General features: G+C 35.9%; 1 protein-coding gene across 1 annotated transcript in view; it reads right to left on the bottom strand.

The window, feature by feature from the left end:
- The window catches only part of LOC124169976 (dynein axonemal heavy chain 3), a 227678-nt gene that overhangs the window by 199510 nt on the left and 8182 nt on the right, over positions 1-19986 (bottom strand). Inside the window, exons 6-12 of the mRNA XM_046548676.1 lie at positions 14786-15055; positions 13288-13416; positions 13014-13209; positions 8066-8273; positions 7437-7651; positions 7172-7362; positions 5218-5402 (exon numbers count right to left, since the gene is read on the bottom strand). Coding sequence (XP_046404632.1) covers positions 5218-5402; positions 7172-7362; positions 7437-7651; positions 8066-8273; positions 13014-13209; positions 13288-13416; positions 14786-15055 — 1394 coding nt within the window. The remainder of the gene's footprint in view (positions 1-5217; positions 5403-7171; positions 7363-7436; positions 7652-8065; positions 8274-13013; positions 13210-13287; positions 13417-14785; positions 15056-19986) is intronic.

Below are 19986 nucleotides of genomic sequence, written 5' to 3'. Positions count from 1 at the left end.
CAAAACAAAACGAGGTAAATCACAGAGTGTCATCAAGGGCTCTTTTTGATGGAGGGAAGGATGACACACTTATACTAACGAAAAAAGGCAAGAGGACTTATCAATCAAAGGTTAAAAAGGAACATGTGGTGTCAGTGGAAGAACTGGATTCCCACTTTCTGGGGTTTGTCTCCCCCACAGGAGGATCAGCTGAAGTTATAAAATCAGCAATTCATGATTTATTTATGAAAGAAATAATTAGATATATCAAATTTAAAATTAATTAGATGTGATGATAACAAAATCAATACCAATTAGAAAGGAGGCATCATCCATCTCCTAGAAGCACAACTCCAGCATCCCTTGCAGTGATCTATGCATTTGCCAATTGCAATAAATTGATTTAACATTGAAAAATGTGATAAAATTATATGAGCGGACTAGGGACTCACGTTGTATGAGGGTCATCCAGAAAATAAGTTCCATTTTTCTTTTTTAAATCGAGTTTTTATTGAAAAAAATTCAAACTAGCATAAAACTTTTTTGACAAAATGCATTATTTTTCCAAATAATCTCCAGAGACCTCAGGAAACTTCATATACCGAGAATTAAGCTTTGAAATCCCCTCCTCATAGAAGCTTACCGCCACCACTTTGGTCCAGTTGGTGACTGCTTCTTTCACTTCCACTTTCACGCACAGCTCTCTCGGAACCTGTCGGGCGCAAACTTTTCGAAAACCGAGTTTTTTCCAGGTAATCTCATGAAAGATGGATTGTGAGATCTCAGGGAAACACTCATGGGGTTCGTCCACAGTGGAATGGCAATCTTTGCGAACAGCACAGTTGACTTTTGCCACAAGTTCATCCGTGAAAACTGAGGCTCTGCCTCTTCCACTTTCATCCTCAAATGAATGTCTTCCCACCATAAATTCACAAAGCCATATCCTCACCATTGACTCACTCATTACACCCTCTCCATACACATAAACAAGCTGTTGATGAATTTCAACCTATTTGAAACCACGGGCATGAAAAAATTGAATCACTCCACGCACAACAATTCAAGATGGAACAGGCACAGAGGTGGCGGGACACGATGTCGAGGCTCCATTTCAACGACTTGCTGTTACCATGTTTTCAAGGCTAATAACCCCATTACCCTCTCAACCTATTCAGAAGGTTCCCCTCTTTTGTACAATGTTGCTACATTTGTCAAAAAGCACCCCTAGCGATCTACTCACTAAAACAGAACTTATTTTCTGAATGTCCCTCGTATATAAGACCTATTGAGTATCACCATTTTGTAGTTTTGGAAAGAACGCTAAATTCCAAATTAGATACAGTAGAAGATTGATAATCAGGAAATCTAAATTACTGAATGATCTAAATAACAGAAGATTTTCCGGAGATTTGCAAAATTTCTATTTTCTAAAGTTGCATTGCCGAAAATACGGCTACATATCTATGTGGTTTAATTGCCATCTCAAAGCCCGGCAATCTTCACGCTCATCTCATAAGAGCTAGTCCACCAATTTGCTTTTTTCTTCTGCAAATTATTTCATTGTGTGACTTAGAATCAGATGTGGTGATTTTGCACAACAAAACCCACCGTATCAGCGTACAATGTCTATTTCTTTAACTTTCCAGACTTAATTACGAGAGGAGTTGACGTGGGTTGAAGTTTACATTGTGAGCACTGCACGTCCAAAATTACTTTAAAAAATCATCCTTCAGATACGATTGCCTATTTATTCATTCATTTTGAGAGAGAGAGACAAATGGAGAAGTAAAAGGAGATATAGAGTGGGGAGATCCTTTCCTGAGAGTTATGGAAACACAATAGTGCCAAGGAAGAAAAGATTTTCTGGGCTCAAATAATTATATCATAGCACAGTCATTGTACATATACCGTATATCTCCGAATATAGTCCCCCCTTTTTTTCCAAAAATGGCCGCGGAAAAGTAAGGGGGGGGGGACTAGCTCTTATGCTCTTATATAATCGAGTGTAATCCAGTTTAGCATACTAAAGGTGACCATAAAGTTATAAATAACGGCATAATGGCTAATGTTCTCGTAGTCTTTCTATTTGAGTATATTTATGAGGATTATAATCGGAGATATTAGTAAATACTGCCACGTTTTACCGGAAATTTAGACAATTTTTACCACAAATGTTGTAAAGATACGATTCTTCCGATTCAAATAGCATATCGAATATGCGTTTTCACGGAATCCATCGGGTAGCCGTAAATTTTTCTTGGAAAAGTATTGTTAGAATAATTCAATCGACACTGATCACTTAATGACGCAAAACAGTAAATAATTAAAATGAAAACTAAACACACACTATCATTACATCAATCGAACACTGGAATTGAATCAATAGTATATGTACCCGTCGCTCATTTAATAGTTACACGATTTAAATAATTGCGAAAAATAAACAGATAAAGTGAACCTTTCGTGACGATTTATTTCATTGCGTCCGTAGCTACTATACGTCCGTGCGGTTCGTGTTTACAACCGTTACAACCACTGCCTTTACCGCCTTCACAGAACAAGAATGCGCAATAGGTGATGCATTTGTTTCTGAAAAGGCGCAATAATCGACGACTTTAAACCAGAAGCGCCGGCATTACTGCATTTGATCGAAATCCAACGACTCAGCATCGAAAGTGTTATCAATTTATTGAGGAATATATTCAATTCGCCAGGGTAAGTAGGATCGATAAATTACGTCACATAACGTTTCGCAAGTATTTCCGCGATATTTTCTTTATTAAAAATAATTTTACGTTCAACAGTGAGGTGATGGATCAAGTAGAAAGATGAGGATCAATCCTGCGGCAGATTAGAGGCCATCAAAGACGGAGTTTCGATGCCAATTTAAAAACAGCCGTTGCAGAATACGCCGTAAATCATAGTATTCACAGCGCTTGCAAAGCGCTAATACATCGCGGAAGTCATTTCGGGGGTCTCGATGCGGCAGATTCAAAGAATTAGAGGAAAATATCGTCGAATTTGTGCGCAAATGCAGAGCAGAAGCTCTTTGTGTAACTTATGCAATGATTCGCGACGAGGCATTGAAAATTGATATAATATTTTTTTCAGTTTTAATGTTTGTTGGAAAAAGTTTATTTCTTAATTTTATTACTTTAATATTTGTAAGTCCTGTAGTTTAATTATTTTGCTTAGCAGGCATTTGATGGCAATATTTTTATAATGTTTATTATTTATTTAACATAATTTTATTTAGATTTCCTAAATTCTTCAGGTCACTTGGATTTGTGATGACTTGATGGGTGTGTTACACTGGATCTAAGGAAGTTTCAGGGCCAAATGCAATACTGTTTATGGGATTTAAGTTAAAGCTTATATATTGACATTGTTTGTAGTCATTTGGAAATCAAAAATATTAATAATTTATGAATGTTTAAAAAATACAATAGCCTTGGATACTTAAAAAATTTTCTCATGTCTTCATTACATCTGGTTAAGGAACTATAAATTACTGATACATGCAATGGATCACAACATGTTTTAGGTATAGTTATTTTGTTGTGATGGAAGATATGTGAATAGATTTGTTCTTAATCTTCACAGAAAATAATAGTTTTTATCGACTCTAGAATCTTAACTTGCTAACCACAGAAAAATTGCCTTCCTTTGCACTTCAAAATTTTTCCCAAAACTGAGGTCTCAAAATTGGGGGGGGGGACTATATTCAGAGGGGGACTATATTCGGAGATATACGGTATATTTAATTTACTTCATTGAAAAAGAGAATGATGGGTGCTCAGGGAAAATTTTACCACATGTAAATTTTAATTTACACTTTCTATGTCACAGAAATGTAGAAAAGTGGCTTGTTATTAGGTTTTTGATGGCCTGTTGCCATTTACTAATACCATCCTGATAAAACTGATTGGTATTTTGAACTATCCCCGAAAAAAGATGTGCTGTAAATGAGCAACTAGCAATGAAACCAAAGTCTGCAAACCCATTTTTCATGGGTGCACAGAACACCCTGAATTTTTTTTTAGCAAGCCCATATTTTGTCAACTACAATTTATCTACATTTTCTCTTAACTGTGTTCTCATACCGGAAATAACATAATGAAGCACCAAAAATCATATAATTCAGAAATAAAATATGCACGTTAAGAGTTTTGGCCTGTTGTACCTCATATTATGAAATTCAACCATTCATGCCACAGACAAAAATGGTGAAAATCGGGTGTAAAAATGCATAACATGTAGTGAATATTTTTACATGTTACTATTAATTTGAATATTTTATTCAACCATTGTGAAGACAGGTAATGTTCAATATTTTGCCCACTTTTGTTTCCTGTGGTTAGCAAAATTTTTTTCAGCTCCAGCAGTGCCACATGCACAACTGGAACAGTTCGTGACGACCATGAGTTAATGCAAATTTTTATGCAGTACTGCATTCAGCAGGATAACTACGCTTATCAATTAGGGATGTGCGAGTACTCAAAAATTTGAGTCGAATCGAGTAGTTGGTAATCCACTCGAGTGTTTCGAGTAGCATTACAAATGCCGAGTCGAGTCGAGTAGTTTCAGTTAAAGAGCTATCATGTTTTTAAAGTCAATAAGTCGTTCCAATCCTTGGCCTGAGGGGTTTCAACTAATTTTATACATAGCAGTAAACCACTACAGTAATCGACGAGGGTGCCGAACGAGGGTTGAGAAAAGAAAATTGGGGATAGGAAAATGAGAATGTGTTGGAGCATGCATTTCTGTATTGTCTGGTACACAATTGCCATACTCTACTTGATGCTTGCAAGCAGTTTTCAACTCGACACTCAACTTGAGATCAAAAAGTACTACTTGCACATCCCTATTTTCAATGCCTACCCTAGGTTTTTCCACTTAAAAACAAATTCAACTCACAAACATGGTCTCCAAACGCATCTTATTCCTGTGTTTAGGACTTATTTTATAGGTAAATATTTTCCAATAACTGAGGAACTACCAAGAGGAGGGAAATAGTAAAACTATCAAATTTTAATTATCAGTCAAATATAACTCATCCAACTTATTCTCTGAATGATAACTATTTCATGAGGCGCATGTTTCCTTTCTATGTAAATATGAATGAGATAAGTATTGTGAGGAAAATTGTATTCTCCCTTACAGATAGAAGAATATTCAGAAATTCATGAATTTTATGACCATCACAACTTCACTGCCTGAGCATCTAAGGTAACTTACCTGGGAGTATTGCATGAGTCATGAGAAATAACACATTTTCAGCAGCAGTTCTTATTTTCTCTCTTAAATTAAACATGGTGACTTCACGAGAATCGGTCAAGTAGTTAGTCAACTCAACAAGCTCTTGGGTGTTATCAGGCATTTCACTGGCACGATCAGCCATTATGTCAAACTCATTGCATATCCTGAGGAAAATAGCAAAAATATATTAACTGGCAAAAAAGAATGGCAAAATTTCTTATAATAGGAGGGTTAAAACAGAAGGATTGATATTAAGAGGCAAGGAATGACAGAAATAAAGTTTGTTTGTTACAGAAATATGATACATAATTTGTTTTACAGCATTAATTTGAAAAATTTTTGATCGTGATTATGAGATAGATACAAAATGCATTTTATAATTGGTGGCAACAATTGTAGTTGGGAGCAATGGTCATACTATTGCCTGAATAATTTAAGGTATGGGAGAGTATATGACATCAGGGCTATGTCAAGAGCAATATAGTATATCAAGGCTAGTAACTCAAGGGAATATGCACTTTAAAGAAGCCACAACCATTGCATACCCTAAACCTACACTACAGCCATGCATGGTGGTAAATGTGATAAAATTCTAACCTGCCACATTAGCAGCAGTGAAATTCATTATAATTGCCACGGGAAAAATTCCCTTGGACTGGATTCTAACCATGGACTTTTGGCTATCCATGTCACTATGAATATTATTACACTATCCAGGTTCTTTGATGTCCATTGCAATTTTCGGCCATGAAGTGGTCTGCACAGTGACCATGAAAGACAAAGGTCAGTGGTTCCATTACCGGTTAAGGGAATTTTTTGCCACGATAATTATTATGAATGTCAACTCCGTTCACAAGGGACATCACAAATATATTAAATTTTAACGGTCACTTATTTTCAAGAAAAGAGTTGACAATCAATTACACAAATTAAACACAGAAAAAGCAAAGTACAACAAATATGAGCCAAATTTAGAAAAATCGTCCCAAGAAAAGGGTTAATTAATTGTAATTACTCTTCTGCGTTGAGCATACTCAGCCCTAATCTAATGTACATAAAAACTAAACATACTTCAGTAGCTTTTAATGTGGGGAAGAGCCTGACCACAACTTTCCTCCCTAAGGTGAAAATACAAAATAATAGAGGCATTAATTCTGTGGAAATTAGGCATGAATGTTCACCATGAAATAGACTCACTGTTACTTTTCAAACTGTCCTTCTCTCTCTCTAATAAAGGTTTAAGAAGACTATACCACCGTTAGGATAACATATTTTAACATAACAAATTTTTCTGACAGATACACATTCAGGGAGTTGGAGGCAAGACGAGGCACAAGGAACAGCAGAGGGGGAGATTGAGTTCCATACGCCTATGCCCCATATTTTCTATCCAGCCCTAACCCTTCATTTCAAATATTTTACATAAGGAAGAAAATTTTGGCTTATTTTACCCTGGCATGATACATACTGACAAGGATTTTGGGAGACTAAAAGTGAGTAAGGACCATTCTAAAATTTGAAGTGAATTCTTGTTGATAAGTAGAATCACCAATGTTCAATTAATCACTTGCATGAATTGTCATGAAAAATATTACATTGGGTAAAAAAAATCTTGAGATTGAGAGGCTTAAAATCTCCCTGGTAAAAAATTCTGGAATAATTCACGGATTTTAAGCTTTCCAATGGTTTGCGAACACCTTCATTAACTATCTAATTTTAAAACGTAATAATTTCTTTTTACACGTAGCCAGTGACGATGAGATTTAGGCAGAGTGAAAATGAAATATTATTAAGAAATTATGGTTCTAATTTGTGCAGCTTAAGACATATTCATGGGGTTTCAATCGGCACTAAAATCTTGGCAGCAAGCTTAGCCTCACATGCAAATCTAGACACTGCATTCCATGCTTATATAAATCAGTTGAACACCTACCCTCGATTGTGAGTCCTATTATTCAAAACATGATAATCAACTGTTTTGGTTCTTAGAGTATCAACAATATTCCATAGTGTATCATTGATGGCAGTCGCATCGATTCCAATGAAGTTGAGATATGCCTCTTTTCTCAGGAACAGAATTTCATTTTTCAATTCTTCATACATGATTATTCTTCCGCTAAAATCCTGATATAGTCACACAATTAAATAGCAATACATCTAATATTAAACTATTTTCTCCTTAACTAAGGATATTATACCTTAAGAAGAGGAAATGGGTCCTTGCTCATAAATTCTTTTCGGGATTTCTCTGCATCACCATTCAAAATGTGTAAATATTTTTCATATGTTTTAAGATAATTCTTTGGGCCAGGTAAGTTAAGATCAAAAATTTCCAGTGCTGACTGGATTATTGATACAACTTCAACTTCTTCCAAAGAAACATGGCTGAGAAATAAATCAGCACCTTTAAACTCTGCAAATGAAAACAAAAAACAATATTAATAACTATAGAAAATAAAATACAATGGAACCACACCAATACAATTTTTCAAATATGATACGGCAAGGCACTTTTTCAGTAAATATGTGTAACTACCTCCACATACGGTTAAACAATTAAACTTAAATATTAATACTCATTAGAACATGAAATAATGGTCAAATTGTAATAACACCAACAAATGTTCTGTAGCACTGCCATCATGAAGTTGTAAAACAAAATTTTGCCAAATAAAACCACTTTCACTAATTTTTAGCAAAGACTGTTCTTTTATCAAAAAGCATAAAATGTAAGAATCACGGTAAGGTTTCCATTCAAATTCAATTTGAATACAAACTATGTACTTTCTTAAAATCCTCAACAATAGAGTGAAATCATAACTCTCACCTGGGAACAAATATTGCTCAACTCGTGGCACATGAGTGTTGACCGAAATAATGCTCTCAAAGCAATTCAGAACAAATGCACGTATTTCAGCAAGATCAGGTGAAAATTTCAATTCTGAAGTTCCCAGCACGGGTAACACATAAACCTTGATCATTGGAGCATTTAAATACATGTAATCCTGATATTCACCACTATAATTGTTACCCTCCTGAAAATAATTAAAAATGATGACAGCTAAGTATTTCATAAAAATATTGACAATAACTGAACACTAATATCAACCAAAAGTTTGCTCTGATGTTATTGAGGCAAGGGTGTAAACCAGGATGGACAAAGAGGGGCAACTTATCTTCCTCCCTGAAAAGAAATTTTGTTGATATACATACAGCAAGACTCCCGATTATCCAGCTGCAGTTTATCCATGCTGTGGATTATCCATGCACGAGTTCACACTACTTCCATGATCTTTAAAAAAAAACAAAATCGGATGCAAAAGCACCAGGATATTTGCGTTTTATTGTAGGGCTGCACCAGGCTTATTATCTCCTTTAGAATCCCCTTACTAAAATTGAATTATGTATTTTATTTATCTGTTGACAAAGAATTTTTCAAGTTTACATGGATGTCTCCTCTAGCATTGTAGACCACAATCAGCTAGGGGGAAAAAAACTCTTGATTAGTTTTAGAAGATACTTCACCAATGGTAAACCAATTGTAAATTAAGAGAAATGTTATCTACAATCTTTAATAGGGTGGTTTCCTATTATTTTTTTATTGCCTAAATCAAAAGATTATTACTCCTGGAGTACGCATTTTGCGCTTTTAGATTTTTAAATGATAATATCTATATTTCGTGATTAAATGAAAATTGAAATTTTCCAGCACGCGAAAACGTGACAGCCAAGTATGAATCCTGGGAAAAGCTCATATGATGTCATTCTGGTTCCTGCTGTTGCCGTGTGAGGTGACCTTGGGATGAGGATATGTGCGCTGCTGCAATGCAGGCTGCTAGCGCGTAGCAGAGTAACCTGCTTGCAGGTAGCGCTTGGCTTTAATAAGGATTATTGATGCCTTATCAAACAAAGGATACTTTCCGACCATAGCCAGTTTTAATAGGTGATTATTAAGACATGTTTCCCTGAGCTCTGTGCCTCATGCTTGCCTTGGTAATCTCAGATGATATAAAACTCCTATCTACTCGTATAGAAACTAGGTCCCGGTGACGTCACGTGGAGTGGCATCGCATGGGCACCAATCTGGCCTTTTTCAAATGCTGTTAAAATTGACCATTGCCATTTGTCTAAACTGGGATTTTTAAAACCAAATAATTTTTATATTATGAATACAGTAATGGTGGGTAACGAATCACAATCAAAGCCTTTTGTTTTCTTTGATGAACGAAACTACCTCATTGTATATTTTATATCACAAATGCGTAAGTATTGCCATGGCCTCGCATGCAGTTGAATACGGCCCAAGGGAACCTGAAATTTTGTCGCACCGGGGAATTTTTACGCCGCAAATAGTCAAGGTCTAATTGGAGAGGAAGGGAAAAGAAGTGAAGGCAGCGGGGTAAGTGGAAGTAGAGATAGCATGAGTCATAGCCAGGCACTTGCCAGTGTAGACAATTAGCAATATGTCCTGGTTTCCTATAAATGCTGCTCTGCAATGGCGTGATCGCGTGCCCGTTACTTTCATGGGAGTGATGTGCTCCTTTTTTCAACCATCGAGGTTTGTGATCACACTCGGTGATCACGGATCCACCGATCAGCAGTTGCATCCCTAGCAACTTGTGCGAGATGCGACTATGCGGCGTGGTGCCTGATGTGAATAGTTTCCGACATTGCGCATTGGTTTCAAAGCATTTGTGCAAACCACTTTTCTGAATCCGTGATCTCGTAACCACAGACGTGTGGTCTTTGGTAACTAGGTATTACATGGACCAGTATGAGCACGAGTACAATTATCTTATCCCCACTTAAAAGATAGTGGTCAGGAAGAGGAAGCTCGTTACGATACTGGAAAGTAATGAAACAGACAATGTGTGTAAATATTAGTAGATGGTTACATAGAAAAGTAGAAATCAAGTCAAAATTATAAGACATTAAAGAGGAGGTTTGGATTATTTGTGCCGCCACTCCCCATCATTAGCCCAGATAATCAGGAGTTTGCTGTATGTAGTATATGTATTATACACTCTGAATCAGCTTGCCAGAGCAAGAAAATGCCTACAGGTGCAAGTAAATTATTAAATTGAACGCAATGCCAACTCCAGAAAAAGAGAACCTTTCAATGAAAAGAAGGCATTACGCAAATAAATAAAATAGACGGAAAAAGGACTACCAGCTAATGATGAAAACATGGGAGCGTTCAGGGGGAGTGAGTGCTCACAACACACACAGCACTACTACAACATCTGAGGAATTTCTCCCTGAATAAGACTTCTGCATCGCAGCTCAGTCTGAGCACTTCTTAAGTCAGTCTTCAGTCTTTTAAGAGAGTGGTTGTTTAGGGTGCCACTTGCCAGAGCGCTCGTTGCTGATTGGCTGAAGATTAAATATCCAATTTTGGTTGCCTATGGTATGTTGCTATAAGGTTCAAAATGATTCAATGAAGCCCTGACTTAGGGCTTCACTCAAATTTTTTTCTCAACTTGGATACTGAGAATATGCTACGAGGGTTATTCACAAAGTATAGAACGTTTTCATTTGCCTTCACTAGGCACCAGCCAGTCGCATATTTCTTGGTGTCTGTGAGTTAGGCACATGTGTCAGCATCCAGCCCTGACAACAGGAACATCTCAGTGCTGCCTGTATTTTTCAATACATAAAATGGAAAATGTGTGCTGCCACTGAAAATCACACTAGATGAGAGGTGCGGTCAGTGATACGGTTTTTGTTGGCCAAAAACTTCAAACCAATAGAAAATTATCGTCAAGTGTGTGAAGTGTACGGAGAAAATGTAATGAATGAAAGTTCTGTCCGGAAATGGTGCATTCTGTTTAAAAATTGGCCGAACTAATGTTCACAATAAGGAGAAGAGCAGACGTCCTAACATTGTGACTGACGAACTGGTCACTACAGTTGATGAAAATGTTTGCAAAAACCACCGTTGCACAATTTCAGAGATTATGCTGATTGGCACTGTCACGCTAAGACTTGGCTGCCACAAAATTTGTGCAATATGGGTTCCAAAAATTCTTACAGACCACCATAAAGGTCAGCGAATGGAGGCAGTTTTGCTATGCACCCAAGAACTCCTTAATGCCTTCAAATGGGCAATTTTCCCTTATCCCTGTCTCGATCTTGTGCAAAGTAACTCACCTGTTTCCAAGAATGAAGACCTGGCTAGCAACACAGCACTTTGACGATGACGAGCTCCAGATGCCTGTCACTGAGTGGCTGAGATCGCAGGTGGCAAAATTCAATGATGAAGGAATTTTAAAGCTAGTCTACCAATATGATAAGTGTCTCAATTTGTTTGGTGATCATATAGAAAAGTAATACAGTAAAACCTCTTTATATCGTGATGGAGGGGACCAAAATTTGGGTAATTTGATGTATGGAGGGTTCACTATGGACAGGTTTTAGTGATAGGCACCATTTTTTCACATCCTTCGGAAACGAAAGGTACTACTGTATTTTAAACCATTAAATTATGTGTTTAAACAAATATGCATGCCTTAGAGAACATATTTTTATTATTTAATAAAAACAGAAAGCGAACGCTATCACATGATTTTTATCATGATTCGAGAGAAAACAATGTGAACTCTCTTGATTCAACAGTCACTTAAAATTATTAGGATAGTTGGATCCTTTTTTCTAATTTACTGTTAGGTATGCTCTCATATGGAGCAAAATGGCCATGACTATTGGTTAACGTGAAAATTAAGAATATTTAAGGTGCATAAGAAAAACAATAATCGTGAAACATTTATCGCTGAAAATGTCATTCCATGTACGTAATCGCAGCTGGATTAATGGTCTCTAGTTGTCTCGGTACGATTTTCAGAGGTAGTTTGGCCATCTCAGGGGTGTCTCCTTGGTACTATAAGTGGAGGTTTTACGAGATAAAGCGGTTCACTATATAGAGGTTTGCCTTTAAATTTACATATAAATCAGATGGGACTGTAGGGGTGGTATTAAGTATGGAGGTTTACTATGTAAAGAGGTTCACCACATAGAGGTTTTACTGTTTTTTTGTCGCTCTTTCTGATGTATATAATAAAATCTTTTTACCATATTTAATTTTTTCTTATTTCCAAAATGTTCCCTACTTTGTGAATGGCCCTCGTACATAACAGTCCTCTCCTGTGGTGAGTGAGGACACTGAGCACTCACTTCCCTTAATATGCTCCATGACACAGGTGAAGTCGTCAATTGATGGATGCATTGGGAATGGCCATTATTTGGCATTGACAGCAAGAATGGGTGGATATTAGAGTGATCACTTAGTGAGTGCCTCTTTCGTAATGAAAGTGAGGATCATGGATGACTACAGTATTAGATGGTGCCCCAAATGAAAGGCCAAAAAGTGGCACACTTTATACATAATGCACACTAATGTATATGTTTGAAGGCAAGAAAGGTACATAACTACATTGAATCTACGCTGAAATAGGCACTGTAAAGAAACTTTAAAGCATTTACCACAAAATTGTATGATGTGTACACAAGATGCACAAGAAAAAGAAACAGAACAGAAAGGAATGCACTCAAGCCAATTCTCTAAAAATGTTAGCAAACATTTTCACAAACAACTACTTCACGGCATATGGTATGAAGCAGAGAGGAGAGCCAATCAAGGAGAATAGATTAGGATGTCTATAATATTCTACAATATCTTTTAATAAAAAATAAACTCAAGACTGCAACTCCAATACAATCATTCTATGATAGGCACGTTATATATTGAAGGATAAAATAACACTTTCACAAATGCATACCTGGAATGTCTTCATCATTTCTAAAAGATGGTACAAAGACTTCACTACAAGTGACCTAAGTTGAATAGACATTAATGATGCACCACTATTGAAATATTTTTCTATTAGCACTAATGAATCAGATTTCTTTCTTGGGACCAAATGTATCCAACACTCTTTCATTCTAGCAAAAATATCAGCACACTGGGGCAACCACCTGTTGAAAATTTATTAGACTTATTAACTCTAAGAATCATTTTATTTCCACAAAAATTACAAAGATCATGATACTTACTCGTTGAGCAGGAAACTTCTAGCTTCTGCACACAATAATTTTACTTGATTTTCAATTAGCTGCAAGTCTAATGGTAAAGGATTTACCTCATCCAATCTTTTTACAGGAATTATTAACCGGTCACGGAAACTGAATCAGAATCATCGAATAAAAATGATGCATGAAAAATCACACTGTTGCATCATAACTAAACAAAAACAATTATAGATTAGGATAGCTAACCTTATGAATTTTCATTAGGTGATTGAAAATTTTAAAAGTAACACGTTGCAGAGAATAAAAACATTTAATGAACTAAATTCATATTTGCTTCTGGTTAACACACTTTACTAATAATTAACACAGATTGTTCTCATACAACCACACATTTTGTTTCGAAAAGTGCAATTCAGAGCATCATCATCTACAATACCGGTATAACTTTCTATGCTACATGTTCCACACTGACATATACACCCAAACTTACTCCAAAATAACACATATACCCTCAAGATGTGTATGTACATAATATGTAATCAATATTTTTGTATCTGAGTCTGTGTAAGGTTTATTTGTGTCTATCACTCGTGAAAATCTCTATAGGATTTCGAATTTGACAATGAGAAACGTATGTTCCTATTGGAAAATTTTATGTTCCTATAGGAACCATTTAGGGATAGTTTTCACCCCTAGAAAATAAAGTGTGCCCATCGGCATAATATAGATTTTGAAATAAAGGGTAAAATTTTCCTATAGCAACAAATGTTTCACATTGTCAAATTACTTTAGGAAAACAATCCTATAGAGATTTTCACTAGGGTCGTACGTAAATACGTGTACGTGTATTTTTGTGTAAATAAATGTTTGTGTGTAAATTTACTTTTTCTACTTATATCCATTTAATTATTTAATAAGTATTGCAATGTAATGTGGAGTGGTTTTTATGGGTTGAAAAGTTGCAAAATGTAATTACTACATATTTAAAGCAACAGCATTCTTAAATTAGAACACTGTGATGAATAATATATTTTTTAATAGTAGATATTTTTTTTACACTAACCCCTAATAAAGATTGATTTGTAATGGTTGAAATATTCTGAAATTATGTTCCTAAGCATAAAACAATTATTCAACTGATGCAAACTAAATTTTACGCAAATAAAGCTTTAAAATGTAGCTTTTTAACTTTTGGCATTTAGGGGTAGATTTCACCCCTCATAAATTAAAAGCACCCATTGGCATAATATAGATTTTGAAATAGACGGTAAGATTAGCCTAATCCCAAATTTTTATGCAAATTGATTCAGTTTGAAAAAATTGCAAGGTTTTGCACTTCTTTCTTCATTTCCTGGACTACTGCTTTGATTTTGCACAGTGCTCACATTTTGGTCTCTCCAATAGCATAAAATTAAGATTTTACTGTGATCCAAAATATTTCAGGACAACCAATAAAAACCGATAGACATTAATTTTAAAACACAACCATAATATTAATACTACTTTGCTTGAATAAACTTACGATTCTTCCCATAATCTCCTTAGTGCTAGCATAGAAGCGTCACCAATGTAAACATTATGCGAGACAAACTGACGAGAATTTATTATTTGCTGATGCCAAGGAATGGGCGCACGAATCGTCATAGTTGAATAAGCGATTGGAAAAGTCTGTATATCCAACCGTATACGTTCTCTTTCATCCAACATTATGTAATCCACAATAGTTTTACGCACACCCAAGTAATAATTTTCAATTATTTCTCTTTTCAGCTCTTCGAATACAGGTTCCAATCTGAGGAATGAAAAATATTACAAATAAGATTTTAATATAAATAAAGTTGGAACTATCAATGTTCAGCAAAAATTTGGAAATGAGTAGCCTCACATTCATGGTCACTCCAAGCATAACATTATCTTAAGGGCTACCAATCCCATAGGCAAATCTACCTCCCTCTCCAGATTACAATTTATGCCAATTTTTGGACTGTGGACCCAGTTACAGATATTACGGTAAAGGTGAATATCGAAGAGGATAGAAGAGAAATGTTGCGCCTTTGATTAGAATGCATATCAATGTAAATTTTCATTTGCTCACTCTTGTGACTATTCAATGTATGTGTGACCATTGATGATTACTTCCTTCACACTAACACATTTCTTCATTCTGTACTTTCTCAAATAATTCTTGAGCACTCGTAAGCTGTAATCCCATAATCAAGACAAATTAAGTAGGAGTCATAACTGTAATTTCATGATGTTTTTAATTTACTGAATACAGTAAAAGATAATTCATACAATGTCACCATACATTTAAAACAGTTTAAATATTCTAACAAGCACAAGTTGCATTTTTGTCCTTGAAAGAGGGATCATCATATGTTATCTTATTGAAAAGCTACTAAGAGGCATATTTCTCTATTCACAAAAGAATCTTAATTATATTACAGATAGATTCAGAGAACAATTACCTAGAAACAAAACTTATTGATTTATCATTTAACCCGCAGCTGCAGATTTTTTCTATGCTAAGTTTACACGCTCTTCAAAATAATCTGGAAACAAAGGAGCATAGTTTTGAGTACAGTTTATGATAACCAAGCCTTAATTCTCTGTTCTATATATTGGCAGCAGCAAACATATCAAGCTACTCCCTCTTTCTTCCATAACATAAAGCTACCTTAACCCTTAAGTATCTAACGATAATAGTTTACAAACTAAAATCATTTCTCTATCAATTATGGAACTAGAAATGGTTCTCACTTAACCATAGGGGAAAATCAATCATGTAAGAAGCTAGAAAAATAAGCTGCAATTAGCAATTCCTTGCATATCTACATGATAAGTGTGATATTTTTTCTGATTTGCAAGTGATACATGTATAACATGAAAATTCCATAGAAAAGCCTTACCTCCTAGTTCTCAAAGAAATACTCAGCAGTGAAAGAATAGTATTGGTGATCTAAAAGAGAGATGTTGTGCAAGTGCCAAAACATATATGCAAGTACCCCAGTGAGAAATGGTTCATCGAATCTACGTCGAATCTTCGTCGATTCGACGACTATAGATCGATATGTGGTCGATGTCGATTTTATTTGTTCAATCGACGATTTTTCGACGTGTTATTCTCATTGGTCAGCGGGGCCATCGTGTTGATTGGCTGAGTGATGTTGTGACAAAGTCTTAAATTTAACTGTGAGACTCTATTAAAACATGTGTGACACAAATCATAATGCTAAAATTAAATAATTATTTTATTAATTCATACACATTAGTCTTAATCTCGGAGAACAATCTTTGATTCCTTTTCATTCTGCAACTTTACCAGAAGCGCATGTCGTTGAAGCTTGAAGGCAGTCTCCAACAGACTCTACCGGTCTCAACTAATCTTGGACTCTGTCGATCTGATAAGCCGGTTGAACCGTGGGAAACCAGTGTTGGTTGCTGTCGGTGTTTCGTTTCATGTCATTTCGATACCTTTAGCCTCGTGTCATAGATATCAACATCTCACATTTTTTCTCAGGGGTTTCTGATTATTATTGAAGATAAATACGAAGGACTTGAGGTTACAATTCACCATAATAAATTTGAAACAGACTAAATATTTCACCCGTCATTTGTTTAGACAATGCATGCTCGAGTGAAATCCGTCGTTGGGGCAGCAATAGATGCTCTTTATTAGCCGAAAAGATCTATATTTCCGTAATTATTATTAGTAATCGCAGGTAAGAAGACGGTACCACGTTGACATAGAAAACACGTCGATGACGTTGACGTCGAAAACACGTCAATTTTCGGACCATATAGACATCGATCGATGTGTTGCCATCGACGTTTTATCGATGACTACTTCGACGTCGAATCGACGGCGATTCGATAACTCATTTCTCACTGGGTACATAGTACATTTCAGGCCAAAAAACTTCCCAGGTATTTTTTTACGATATTCTTCTGACAATTACACCATTCTGGTTATTTAAATTATAAATATTGTTGGATGCCATTGAAGTTTTCGGAAAATAAAAGAGAATCACTTACCCTTACCTCTTTCCTATCCTTCATACAAGAGGTTAATTGTCTTTACCTTAATCAAGGTACTAACAGTTTCTACCATAACATTGGAGATTTTATACACCGTGATAGTATAAATAAGGATTTGTAGAGCAAAGCCACAAGAAATAAATTTTTTACACAATCCAAGAGTCTCCCCCGCCTGTTTTACACCCGAGTCTCGACGGTCAAGACAAGAATTTCATTTCTCGGCATTGAGACTCTTAACGCAATGAGACTCGAGAAGTCTCGCCCCTTTGAGATTTCTCGACACCTGTCGCGACTCCCGGCTCCTCGAAAAAATAAAACTATTTCCATTTTAGACATTGAAAATAATTTAACAAAAAGATTATTTTAAGACATGTTATATATTTCCAAAACCAAAAATAGTTGTAATATAAGATCGACATCGACAACTTAATGATGCTTTATTATTTAACCTAAATTGACAGGTAGCCATGAACCTTAGTTACTATAAATAAACATTAAAGAGAGGTATAAAAATTCTATAGAATTACAATATGATCTCTACCATTTTGTTAATTTACAAGTGAATGTTTCTTTTTTATTATAAGACTATAATAAGAAACAATGACGTAACCCTTCAACATGTCTATGCATCAAAATTATACACTCAATTTCATTTTAATCCCTGATAATGGTTTGTAAATAAACTGAAACATCAGCAAAATTTACCATTCAATTTAAAGACCTACACTCCCAAGATTCATATTTTATATTAAATATTGAGGTCAGGAGAAGGAAATAAAATTTTTCCATATCTCTCGTTGGGAACTCGACTAGCATCATGCACACTCTTTAAAAAAATTGGATGCAGAGGGTATATCATTAAATAAAATATTTTTATGGAGTGAATAAATCCGTAAAAGTCGTAAGGGATACCTTAGTAAACTCTATCATTGACTGATTGCGGTATTCATCAGAAATTCTCACCTAGCCCGGCAGTCACGACAGGTGTCCAGAAATCTCTAAGGGGCGAGACTTCTCGACTCTCGTCAAGACTCTCGACCCAGGCAATACTCTTGCCATGCTAAGAGTCTCATCCCGACAATGCTGAGAAATGAAAATCTCATCTCGAAAGCTGAGACGAGACTCTCACACAGCACTAGTTGCGTACCACAGAAATCATCATGCGACGTGGGTGACATCCATAAATGTCAAAATAATTATTTTTCAGCAAAAATGTGTATAATAAGAAAAAATTATCAAATTAAGCCTAAATTATGCAGAAATAACTGTTGTACAAAAAAAACTTTCTGCTACCGGCGAAGTTATCATCTCATGGTGCTGCATTGAAAGGATTAAGCTGCACAGCTTATGTCAATATGATGAATAAGGGACTCAATCAGGTACACAAAAACAAGATATAGGTCAAAATAAAAAGAAATTCCAGGGAAAATGTGGACTTTAGTGGTGCAATTTCACATAAACTCTCGGTACAATTTTTCCCTGAGAAATAATTTTACCAAGAGTTTATATGAAATTGCACCACTAAGTCCACATATTCTTTTTGTTTTGACCTTGTTTTTGCATAACTGATTGAGTCCCTTATTCAACATATTGACATAAACTTTGCAGCTTAACACATTCCCTGCCGTGGAATTTTAGATGAATTCGCCCATTGCACCAAAGTGTTTTCTTTCGTTTTAACACTTGGTTCCTTTCCATTTGAGTTTTCGTGTTCATTTGGCTATGCACGCCTCATCGATCACTTTATATACTAATTGCCGAAGTAGCTGTGACCTACAGCCTGCTATGAGTGGCCAAAAGAAAGGCTCATTCTTCGGTCATAACGACCAAAGTGGCATGGAGACAAAGTGCATGTTTCAGCCATTATGACCGAAGCAGCGCTGAACGAGTTAACCCATTCAATGCGGATGGCTTTCATGAAAGCCATCCGCGACTTGCCACCCGCGCGGATGGCTTTCATGAAAGACACGGCCTTGGGTCCTTTCTTATGCGTTATAACGGTACCACGCTCAGCCCCTGTGGTTTGCAGTCACTACGCCGCTCTTCGGTTAGTTCCCAGCTTCTGTCTAGTGCGCTTCGTTTCTGGCTACGCCAATTTTTCTTTTTCCTACGGATTTTTGAACTCCGTTGTGTATTTTACGAGAATTTTGGTGAATAAGTTTTTATTTGAAAGAGCTTTAGTCTATTTTTTTAGAATTGACATCTTCTTGAAGTATTTTTACTTCTGTTCTCAATAACCATGGCATGAAAAATGGTGATTATGGTCATATTGTGATAGTCATCTGTTAGCGAGTGTATTGCCTACCTATACAGGATAATACTTTTTATATTTTCCTGGAAAACATTGGACTTCTTCCATCAATAATTTTATTTCATCCCAATTCAGGTAAGAGTTAAATTAAAAATTAAATTACGGTTTCTATTTTGTCCTTCTTTGTCAAAATATATATTGTATAGGTACATTGAGACCAAAGAGGAAGGACAATCCAATTTGGTCACAAATTAACGAATGGATAGGTTTGTTCTCGGTGGAGTGAGGAGAGAATGTGTTTTCCATTGGAAAGACAAGCGGGACATATCAATGATCTCATCGGAGTTTGGAAGTGACCTAGTGGCAATCACCAGACAAGGCAAGGAGAAACCAGAGGCCGTGGTTGCTTATAATAAATTCATGGGTGGAGTTGA

The sequence above is a fragment of the Ischnura elegans genome, chromosome 1, assembly GCF_921293095.1.
Source record: "Ischnura elegans chromosome 1, ioIscEleg1.1, whole genome shotgun sequence".
In the NCBI taxonomy this organism is placed as follows: Eukaryota; Metazoa; Arthropoda; class Insecta; order Odonata; family Coenagrionidae; genus Ischnura; species Ischnura elegans.
This window is presented reverse-complemented; position numbering and strand designations above follow the sequence as displayed.